Raw genomic sequence first — 12453 nt, forward strand, 5'->3', positions numbered from 1 at the left:
AATGCTGAAGTGGGTTGCCATGCTCTCCTCCAGGGGATCTTGCTGACTCAGGGATTGAACCTGCAATGGCAGGTGGGTTCTTTACCACTAGCATCCAAACAGAGGTAACATCATGTACATCCAATTCCCTCTATCAGTTCCTTCCAGTTCTTAACTTCCATGACAGAGGAACCCATGAGGTGATAGGTAACTACAGCAGGGGTGATGAGATGCCATGTTTGGGTGACATATAGAAAGAATCTCCACGGACCAGAAGAAGGACAAAGAGAAAGGCTACCAAGTGACTCACCTTAATAAGGGCAGAGCAATGTCCCATGTCCCATCTCTTAAAAAACTTCAGGCTGGAGTTTTTTGTGGGAGAAAGTGAAGGAATCAGATCCAGCAGGTCTCCAATAGCATTCAGGAACTGAATCTGGAACCGGGTTATGGGCTGGGAAAAGACAAAGCCTGCACTTAACATTGATTTGTTACTATCACATGTCATTTTCTATTGGGAGGGTTCCCCTTGTTAGGTATTTCTTTGTGAAGAGTCCCTCATGTAACAGATACCAAGATTTTTTTATACTTTATAAAATAATTTTTATTACTTTATAGTTTACGAGACGTGTTAGCCTTTTATCCACAGATTCGAAGAGTGGGTCCTAGGAAAGGAAAACAGAGCACTCTGCTTGCATTTCTCTACTGCAAATTTTTTCAGTCTTGGCACAAGTGATACATATGTACATGTGTGCATGGCCAGTCATGTCTGACTCTGTGACCCCATGGACTGTAGCCTACCAGGCTTCCCTGTCCATAGGACTTCCTGGGAAAGAACACTGGAATGGGTTGCCATAAGATTTATAGTGGAAATTCTTTTCACTCCTCTTCTCTGTTTGCTCAAACCTCAATCCTATCTCCAGCTTACCACTTGGTTTCTACTGTATCTCTCTAGACTTTTAAAAATGCCTTGTGCTGTGCTAAGTTGCTTCAGTCGTGTACAACTCTGCAACCCTATGGACTGTAGCCTACCAGGCTCCTCTGTTCATGGGGATTCTCCAGGCAAGAATACTGGAATGGGTTGCCATGCCCTCTCCAAGGGAGCTTTTTAAAATGTCTTACAAATACATTTTTTAAAACATAAATGATAATATATTTTATGTGTTTCTTTTCACCTTGATTTTTTTTTTCCTCTTCGTATCTTTTGGTATCTTGGGGACCATTCCATATTGGATGTAAAAATCTTCCTCATTGTTTTAAACAGTATGTCAATGAATGGATGCATTGTAATGTTTTTAATCAGTATTTTATTGATGGACTGTCAGGTGGTTTCTAGTCTTTTACTATTAAAGACAATCTTCCAATAATCAGCCTTGGACACATTATTTCCTATGTGTGTGACTTTGTGTAGAACAGATTTCTAGAGATGATTTTGATTTTAATAGATATTTTCATATTATCTTCACAGGGCTTATTTCAATTATACTATTACAGCCTCAACAATGAATTAAACAATTCATTTATTTCCAATTTGATAAGGAAAAAACAGTATCTGGTAGCTACATTTAATGTAGACCATTTTTAAAGTCTTTATTGAATTTGTTACAATATTGCTTCTGTTTTATGTGTTGGGTTTTTTTTGGCCATGAGGCATGTAGGATCTTAGTTCCCCAACCAGGAATCGAACCCCCTGCACTGGAAGATGAAGTCTTAGCCACTAGACTGCCAGGGAAGTCCCCTCACTGTAGTTTATCTTGGCATTTATGAATACAGCTGAGTATATATTTAAGAATCTTTGGATTTACTTTTTGTGAACTGTTAACATGCTTTATTTTTCTACTAGGTTATTCTTTTTTATCTACTTTTAAGAGCTCTTTAAGTCGATATGAATTGCAAGATTTTTTCAGTTTGTAATTTGCCTTTAAATTTTTTGCATTTATTTTAAAAATCAAGAATGATATCATACATATGAAAGAATGAAGACGTAAATGCACATTTTAAGAAAAAATAATAAAAATAAACTCCTCTGTACCTGCATCCCAGTTAAAAAATAGACTGTTTTAAATAGACTATCAGCTGTGCCTTAGAAAGTCACCAATCTCATTTCTGTTCCCCACCAGCAGTAACCACTCTGCTAAATTTCATGTTGTTCATTACTTGCTTTCCTATCATTTTATCATCTATGTATAAATCCCTAGGCAATATATTTTTAAAACTTTGCCTGGTTTAGAATATGGATAAATAGAATCATATCATGTGCATTCCCTTGCTCAAAATTATTTTTTGACATGGATCAATGTCAACAGTGTGGAAATGGTTCATTCATGTTCATTCCCATATGGTATCACATTACATGAACATATGGTATCACAATATGCTTAGGATAAACATTTGAGACGTTTACAGTTCACAGTAAACAATGATGCTGTGAACTTTTACATATGTGGACCCCATGTTCAAGACTGTATCTAATCTCTGAGTGGATCTGCCAGGTTGTAGAATATGTATTAACCTCAAATGTTTCAAGTAATGTCCCATCCTTTTCCAAAGTGGTTGTAAGAGTTTACTTACACCAATAGTGGTTGGGATTTCCCAATTCTGGTGTGTAATAGGATTTCACTGTGGCTTTATGATGCATTACCTTGAAATCGTGCATTTCTTCACGTTTATTGGTCATTTGTGCTTCCTCTGCTGTGAAATTCCTGTTGATGTTTTGTGCCCCTTTCCCATTTTTCTACTGGGTATGTTCTTTTTAAAAATTTGTTGACATTCTTTATGTATTTTAGATACAAATCCTTTGTTAGTTAAATGCATTGCAAATATCTTCCCCTGGTTTGCAGCTTATCTTTTCATTCTCTATATTGTTTTTTGATAAAAAGAAATTCTTATTTTAATTAGTTAAATTTCCCAATCTTTTTCTCCATGGCTAGTGCTTCTATGTCTTGTTTAAGATAGACCATATTCTCCTGGGGAAGACTAAATGCTGCTGGGTCAAGGCTATTGTCATTACTTCTAGGCTTTTTCAAGGGACAAAGAAAGGAAATGTACTTTTTTTTTTTTAATTAAGGAAGCCAAAAGTAATGATTTCCTACCTATATGTTAATTAAAAAATACACAGTATGTTTACTTCATTAACTTTTCTTGTGCTGAAAATCTTGTTATCTAATATACTTCTTTGCTTTATCTTTATCTATCAAAATCTATCAGACTTCAAAATAGCAATATAATATTTTTACTAAAGTAAGATTACAAGTCAAGGCTGTCTATTTTTGTTTTGGTGATTTTCTTATCCTTAGCATCTGTTCCACTGAGGATGCACTGTTTTGTGAGGATAATTGTTTTTTGCTCGTTTGTTTTGGCCATGCTGTGTGGCATGTGGGATCCTAGTTTCCTGACCGAGGATCGAACTCATGCCCCCTGCACTGAAAGTGTGGAGTCCCAACCACTGGACCACCAGGGAAGTTCAATAACTCTGTTTTGACGTCATCTGACTGTTGCTCATATGGTTATACCATGAACTTGATGTACCATTAAGTATATTTGTGTGCATTCATTTTCAGGTCTTAGGAATCACTTTGCTTTCAAAAATTTTGTGTAAGTATGAATAGCATTTACATGGTTTCAAGTCAAATGTAAGAAAACAAGTTACATCCAGAGGAATGTAGCTTTCATTTCTGCTCCCTCCATTCTCCTTTCATTTATCTTTTAGTTATTGGTTTACACTTTCATTGCTGTTTCTCCTTGAAAATATGAGTAAATCTATCATCTATCTATCTATCATCTATTATCTATCTATCTCAATTTCTTATGCAGAAGGCAGCACATGATATACACTGGTCTTTACTTTTTACACTTAATAACAGATGCTGAAGGTCAGTCCATAGCAGTATATGGAGATTCACCTCATTCCTGTTTTCAGCCACATCATTCGTACAGCCAATCTTCATGTCTTTGGCTGTTTTCAGTCTCTTCACTACTGTAAATTATCTGCAATGAATAGGCTTATATTGCTGCCAGTGAACCTTTGCGATAATCCTGGAAATCTTGCGTCAGAGGATAAATGAGTATGTGTTTTTGGTGCTGGGTGCCAAACTGTCCATAGCAGATATGCCATTTTGTATTCCCACCAGTCTTTTAGGAAAATGTCTTTTCCCCGCCATTACCTGTTAACACAGTATGCTCTCACACTTTGGAATGTTTGCCGAACTGATAAGTAAAAAAAGATTTCTCAGTATGGCTTTCCAGGTGGCTTGGTGGTAAAGAATCCACCTGCCAATGCAGGAGACATGGGTTTGAACTCTGGGTCGGGAAGATCCCCTGGAGAAGGAAATGGCAATGCACTCCAATATTCTTGCCTGGGAAGTCCCATGGACAAAGGAGTCTGGCAGACTACAGTCCATGGGCTCACAAAGGGAGTGGACACAACTTAGTGACTAAACAACAAGCATTTCTCAGTATGGTTTTAATTTGTATTTCTAGTTTTATTACCAAGGCCGAGCTCATGTGATTAAGAATACTTAACACATGTATACCTGTGGCGGATTCATTTTGATATTTGGCAAAACTAATACAGTTATGTAAAGTTTAAAAAAATAAAATAAAATAAAATCTGTTTTGCAAAAAAAAAAAAAAGAATACTTTTTGCACCTATTTTCTATAAACTGTCATTTTGTATATTTTGTCCAGTGTGCGTGCGCGCGTGCGTGCGTGTGTGTGTGTGTGGTATATATATTACCCCCATGAAATAAAATCCTCCTAATTTTTGGAAGTATATTAAACAGTACTTTTCTATCCTCAATGATTCAGTAAACTTTTCAGAAAAAATTATGACGTGTGTGTGTTTATGTGTGTGTATGTGTGTCCAAGTGCTGTGGAGGATGGAAATCATAGTACTTGTACACTTTTAAAAACTTATACATTTTTCTTTATCATATTGTCTAAAACTCTAGCTTTAGTAGGTTAATCAAATAGCCAGTACATTCATATCGGACTTTAACCTGACCCAGGGCACATGAACGAGACGGAGAGGATACAGAAACAAGCTGGTTTATTTATGTGTTAGGCTTGGATTTTGTGTTAAGACATTGAGTCAGGTTCTAGTAATGAGATAGATAAGACAGTACTTCTATGCAAGAAATTTATTCTTTAGTCCTAATTTGATCTTCTCCTTAACTGGAATGTAATTTTAAAGACCGTTTTCAGTATTCTTGCCATACCATATAAATCCTGAGTAGCTTTCTAGAAATCTTACCTTTTTTCCTTCTAATACAGCTCTCTTTGTTGCCCCTGCAAACAGCCCATCCATCTGTGCCATAACATAGTCTGCGTGTCTCCAAAATGGGTCATTCTTGTAATATTTGATGTTCTCCCGGGTCCACTGATCTTGCTTCCTGGAAGACAAATTAGATTTGTACTAGTGGTCTCTACGATTGTTCATCCAAAGCCAAATTAAAACCAAGTACTTAAAGATTATATATTCAGATTCCTATGCTAGTATAGGGCTTCCCTGGTGTCTCAGATGATAAAGAATCTGCCTGCAATGTGGGAGACCTGGGTTTGATGCCTGGGTTGGGAAGATCCCCTGGAGGAGGGCATGGCAACCCACTCCAGTATTCTTGCCTGGAGAATCCCCATGAACGGAGGAGCTGGTGGGCTACAGTCCATGCGGTCCCAAAGAATCAGATATGACTGAGCAACTAAGCCCACACAAAGGCTAGTATAATTTAAATTCTGGCTCTTGTAACATTCCAGTCATTTTGAAAAGATATCAGAGCAAATTCTAAATGATTTTTGACTTCTCCCAAGGACTATGAAAGTGAACATGTTAGTCAGTCATGTCCAAGTCTCTATGACCCCGTGGACTGCAGTCTGCCAGGCTTTTCTGTCCACGGAATTCTCCAGGCAAGAATACTAAAGTAGATAGCCATTCCCTTTTCCAGGGGATCTTCTTGACCCAGGGATTGAACCCAAGTCTCCTGCACTGAAGACAGATTCTTTCCCATCTGAACCACCAGGGAAGCCCCAAGGACTATGACTCTTTCTTTATAACTCCGCATGCTTTACCTAGAACTATCTAGAAACACAGATGTGATATTTATTTATTTATTTATCTGTGATATTGAGACCTAAGAAAGCTGAGGACAGACTATTCAAATGCATCTCATATAACATTATAATGTTTTCACTAAATCCATAAGGACATAGTTGTTTGTATTTGCTTATATTTCTCTCAGATCATTTTCATAGTTTATGATTTGTTGTATTCCAGTTTTTGCCAATAACTGCCTCAGTGACTGTCCTACAAAAAAGTCTTTTTGTTGTTGTTTTATACTCCTTTCATTATCTCATGTTTTAGTTGTCTGCACTTTATGCAAGATGAGTTGACATAACTTTGTATACTAAAAGCAGTTTCTGATTTGTTCAGGCTATCTCCAGATCAATTTAAAAACACAGTATCACTGCTTCATGAGATCTAGCCTAGGTGCCCTGAAGGACCTTCACATCTGGCAAACAGGTTGCTAGGTATATATTTTAGAGGGCCAAAGCAAGAGTTCTTCTATCCCCAAATTAGTCTCAGTCTGTCCTTCCCACAAATGTAAAACAAATTCTGAATATTGAGAATTATTAGTCTCCAGAAAGCTTTACTAAAATAAAAATATTCTCGAAGGATGTGAGGAATTATAACTTAAGATGTGCACTAACTCCCCAGCTAGCATGAGTCACTAGGTCCATAAAAAGGAAGCACCTTAGAGAGGGAGGAGGGGGATTTATAAAGGAGAGGAGCCTCCAAGTGGAAGGGATCCAGGGGTTTGGTTTTGCCTGTCTTGTACTGTGAGGTTTCCTCTAGCTGTGTCACAGCTGACAATGTGATATATTAACCTGACCTCTGAAAGGGCATAAATTAGAAGGCATTTGTCTGCAACCAGTTTTTACGCTATCACCAAGAGGTGCTACACTTAGCTATAAGAACCACTCCGGAGTCCTGCCTTAGAAATGGAAAAGAAATTGGTTAAGGGAAAACGGCTGTATGAAATGACAGACTCAATCCCTGAAGCCTCAGCAGCAATGAAAAGAGGATGCTAATCATACGTACGTTAAAAAGTCCTGCACTTTAGTCAACATGGAACGTTTCTTAATCAGCTGTGGGTAGAGGTTTGTGAAGTGGTCATCCATGTGTCTGAAAGGACAGATGAAAATTGTTACATTTCCATTTTTCTTCTGGGATTTTCCCATCACAGTAAATTACTTGATATTTTGGCTAAGTGGGAAGTTTCCTATTGCAAACCTTCCCTACCTTTTTTAATAAATCAAACATACAATTTAAAATTGGAAATATTTTCAATGTATAGAAAAGCATAGACTATAACAAACACCCAAGGATCCACTAGTCAACTATATTAAATCATTCATTATATTTTACTATATTTGTTTCATATTTTTAAAAAAGATATAAAACATAAGCTACAGTTGAAGTGCTGACATTAATTGTCCTCCCTTCTCCCTTCTTCCTGGCCTTTCCCTGGTTGCTCAGAGGGTAAAGCGTCTGCCTGCAATGCAGGAGACCTGGATTCTATCCCTGGGTCAGAAAGATCCCCTGGAGAAGGAAATGGCAACCCACTCCAGTACTCTTGCCTGGAAACTCCCATGGATGGAGGAGCCTGGTGGGCTACAGTCCATGGGGTCGCTAGGAGTCGGACACGACTGAGCGACTTCACTTTCATTTTTCACTCTTATGCATTGGAGAAGGAAATGGCAACCCACTCCAGTGTTCTTGCCTGGAGAATCCCAGGGACAGGGGAGCCTGGTGGGCTGCTGTCTATGGGGTCGCACAGGGTCAGACACGACTGAGCGACTTCACTCACTCACTCTCCATAGAGGCAACTGCAATCTTGAATCAGTATTTATTATTCTCATACACATTTTAATACATATATGTATTTAAATATTTAATCATAAATAATGTATGCACCCAAGTACTGCATTTCAGAGTCTTTAGTTGACAATGAGGGCTACTCCATTTCTTCTAAGGGATTCTTGCCCATAGTAGTAGATATAATGGTCACCTGAATTAAATTCACCCATTCTAGTCCATTTTAGTTCACTGATTCCTAAAATGTCAATGTTCACTCTTGCCATCTCCTGTTTGACCACTTCTAATTTGCCTTGATTCATGGACCTAACATTCCAGGTTCCTATGCAATATTGTTTTTTACAGCATTGGACTTTACTTCCATCACCAGTCACATCCACAACTGGGCGTTGTTTTTGCTTGGCTCCATCTTTTCATTCTTTCTGGAGTTATTTGTCCACTTATCTCCAGTAGCATACTGGGCACCTACCAACCTGGGGAGTTCATCTTTCAGTGTCATATATTTTTGTTCTCAAGGCAAGACTACTGGAGTGGTTTGCCATTCACTTCTCCCTTCTCCAGTGAACCACATTTTGTCAGAACTGTCCAGCATGACCCATCCATCTTGGGTGGCCCTAAATGGCATGACTCATAGTTTCATTGAGTTAGACAAGGCGGTGATCCATGTGATCAGTTTGGTTAGTTTTCTATGACTGTGGTTTGCATTCTATCTGCCTCTGATAGATAAGGTTAAGAGGCTTATGGAAGCTTCCTGATGGGAGAGACTGACTGTGGGGTTCCAAAGAATAGCAAGGAGATAAAAAAGCCTTCCTAACTGATCAATGCAAAGAAACAGAGGAAAAACAATAGAATGGGAAAGACTAGAGATCTCTTCAAGAAAATTAGAGATACCAAGGGAACATTTCATGCAAAGATGAGCTCAATAAAGGACAGAAATGGTATGGACCTAACAGAAGCAGAAGATATTAAGAAGAGGTGGCAAGAATACACAGAAGAACTATACAAAAAAGATCTGCATGACCCAGATAACCACAATGGTGTGATCACTCACCTAGAGCCATACATCCTGGAATGCGAATCAAGTAGGCCTTAGGAAGCATTATTATGAACAAAGTTAGTGGAGGTGATTGAATTCCAGTTGAGCTATTTCAAATCCTAAAAGATGATGCTGTGAAAGTTCTTCATTCAATATGCCAGCAAATTTGGAAAACTCAGCAGTGGCCACAGGACTGAAAAAGGTCAGTTTTCATTCCAAACCCAAAGAAAGGCAATGCCAAAGAATGTTCAAACTACCGCACAATTGCACTCATCTCACATGCTCAAAATTCTCCAAGCTAGACTTCAACAGTACCTGAACCGTGAACTTCCAGATGTTCAAGCTGGATTTAGAAAAGGCAGAGGAACCAGTGATCAAATTGACAAGATCTGTTGGATCATCGAAAAAGCAAGAGAGTTCCAGAAAAACATCTACTTCTACTTTATTGACTACATGAGAGCCTTTGACTGTGTGGATCACAACAAACTGGAAAATTCTTAGAGATGGGAATACCAGACCACCTTACCTTCCTCATGAGAAATCTGTATGCAGGTCAAGAAGAAACAGTTAGAACTGGACATGGAACAATGGTCTGGTTCCAAATTGGGAAAGGAGTACATTAAGGCTGTATATTGTCACCCTGCTTATTTAACTTATATGCAGAGTACATCATGTGAAATGCTGGGCTGCATGAAGCACAAGCTGGAATCAAGATTTCAGGGAGAAATATCAATAACCTCAGATATGCAGATGACACCACCCTTATGGCAGAAAGCAAAGAGGAACTAAAGAGCCTCTTGGTGAAAGTGAAAGAGGAGAGTGAAAAAGCTGGTTTAGAACTCAACATTCAGAAAACTAAGATCATGGCATCCAGTCCCATTACTTCATGGCAAATAGATGGGGAAACAATGGAAACAGTGAGGGACTTTATTTTTTGGGGCTCCAAAATCACTGCAGATGGTGATTGCAGCCATGAAATTAAAAGATGCTTGCTCCTTGGAAGAAATGCTATGACAAACCTAGACATTATATTAAAAAGCAGAGAGATTACTTTGCCGACAAAGGTCCATCTAGTCAAAGCTATGGTTTTTCCAGTAGTCATGTATGGATGTGAGAGTTGGACCATAAAGAAAGCTGAGCGCTGAAGAATTGATGCTTTTGAACTGTGTTGTTGGAGAAGACTCTTGAGAGTCCCTTGCACTGCAAGATCAAACCAGTCAATTGTAATGGAAATCAGTCCTGAATTGGAAGGACTGATACTGAAGCTGAAGCTCCAATACTTTGGCCACCTGATGTGAAGAACTGACTCACTGGAAAAGACCCTGATGCTGGGAAAGATTGAAGGCAGGAGGAGAAGGGGACAACAGAGGATGAGATGGCTGGATGGCACCCCAACTTACTGGATATGAGTTTGAGCAACTCTGGGAGTTGGTGATGGACAGGGAAGCCTGGTATGCTGCAATTCATGGGGTTGCAAAGAGTTGGACATGACTGAGGGGTTGAATTAAACTGAATGTATAGCATTATTTATCATGTTTCAGAACATATATAAACAAGTAAATAATATCATACTATTTACCACTCTAACTTGTTTGTTTCCACATGACATTTTTAAATTTTTTTGCATTTAGTGTCATAATATTTATTTAATACAAATCTATAGTATATTGTCACCCTGTTTATTTAACTTATATGCAGAGTACATCATGAGAAACGCTGGACTGGAAGAAACACAAGCTGGAATCAAGATTGCTGGGAGAAATATCAATAACCTCAGATATGCAGATGATACCACCCTTATGGCAGAAAGTGAAGAGGAACTCAAAAGCCTCTTGATGAAAGTGAAAGTGGAGAGTGAAAAAGTGGGCTTAAAGCTCAACATTCAGAAAACGAAGATCATGGCGTCTGGACCCATCACTTCATGGCAAATAGATGGGGAAACAGCGGAAACAGTGTCAGACTTTATTTTTCTGGGCTCCAAAATCACTGCAGATGGTGACTGCAGCCATGAAATTAAAAGAGGCTTACTCCTTGGAAGGAAAGTTATGACCAACCTAGATAGCATATTCAAAAGCAGAGACATTACTTTGCCAACAAAGTTTCGTCTAGTCAAGGCTATGGTTTTTCCTGTGGTCATGTATGGATGTGAGAGTTGGACTGTGAAGAAGGCTGAGTGCTGAAGAATTGATGCTTTTGAACTAGGGTGTTGGAGAAGACTCTTGAGAGTCCCTTGGACTGCAAGGAGATCCAACCAGTCCATTCTGAAGGAGATCAGCCCTGGGATTTCTTTGGAAGGAATGATACTAAAGCTGAAACTCCAGTACTTTGGCCACCTCATGCGAAGAGTTGACTCATTTGAAAAGACTCTGATGCTGGGAGGGATTGGGGGCAGAAGGAGAAGGGGACGACAGAGGATGAGATGGCTGGATGGCATCACTGACTCGATGGACGTGAGTCTCAGTGAACTCCGGGAGTTGGTGAGGGACAGGGAGGCCTGGCGTGCTGCGATTCATGGGGTCGCAAAGAGTCGGACACGACTGAGTGACTGATCTGATCTGATCTGATAGTATTAAATTACATTAATATAATTTATTCTGGAAGTGGTCCAAATGACATGGTCAACTCTCTTTTTAAATGCTTTAGTTGGAGGATAATTGGTTTACAATATTGTGTTTGTTTCTGCCATATATCAGCATGAATCAGTGATAGGTATACATACATCCCCTCCCTCTTGAACCTCCTTCACACCTCCCACACCTCCATATGACATTTTAAAAGAATTATCTATGTTATTATCAGCTTAAATTTATTATTTTCATGTGCTGATGGTATTCCATACTATGACTATGTAAAAATTCATTTATGCAGTCCTATGATAAACATTTAACTGGTTTTTAATTTTTCACTATTATAATACAACTTCAAACATTCTTGTAAATATCTTTTTTTATACATTTGTTTTTCTAGGATATATATATATACACATATATGGATATATATATATACACACACACACATATAAAAATGCTGGGGTGAATATTCTATATACCTAGAGTTATAGATATTGCCAAATTGTTCTCCATAGCGATTGTACCAAATTACATTCTTCTGAACTACATGTTAGATTTCTCTTTGCTCCATAGCCTCACCAACACTTGGCCTAGTCAGACTTTCAAATTTTCAACAATTTGATGTATTTGAAATGATATGTTGTTTTAATTTCCATTCCCCTCAGGATTATTGGCTATTTGAGCTTCTTTAAAACGTATTTAAAAAATTAAATGTCCCTCATATGATACACAGTAAGCATTTTTGGTGAGCCATACTTGACATATAACATTGTGTATGATTTGATACATTTATCTGTTTCAATATGATTGCCACCATAGTATTAGTTAACACCTCTATCATGGTTGCTGCTGCTGCTACTGCTAAGTCACTTCAGTCGTGTCCGACTCTGTGTGACCCCACAGACGGCAGCCTACCAGGCTCCTCCGTCCCTGGGATTCTCCAGGCAAGAACGCTGGAGTGGGTTGCCATTTCCTTCTCCAATGCATGGAAGTGAAAAGTG

At 38.6% G+C, this 12453-nt stretch overlaps 1 protein-coding gene across 1 annotated transcript in view; it reads right to left on the minus strand.

The window, feature by feature from the left end:
- PLBD1 (phospholipase B domain containing 1) overlaps positions 1-12453 on the minus strand; it is an 88227-nt gene that overhangs the window by 31080 nt on the left and 44694 nt on the right. Inside the window, exons 3-5 of the mRNA XM_055570824.1 lie at positions 7070-7153; positions 5228-5366; positions 290-430 (exon numbers count right to left, since the gene is read on the minus strand). Of these exons, the coding sequence (XP_055426799.1) occupies positions 290-430; positions 5228-5366; positions 7070-7153 (364 nt within the window). The remainder of the gene's footprint in view (positions 1-289; positions 431-5227; positions 5367-7069; positions 7154-12453) is intronic.

Source organism: Bubalus kerabau, chromosome 1, assembly GCF_029407905.1.
Source record: "Bubalus kerabau isolate K-KA32 ecotype Philippines breed swamp buffalo chromosome 1, PCC_UOA_SB_1v2, whole genome shotgun sequence".
In the NCBI taxonomy this organism is placed as follows: Eukaryota; Metazoa; Chordata; class Mammalia; order Artiodactyla; family Bovidae; genus Bubalus; species Bubalus kerabau.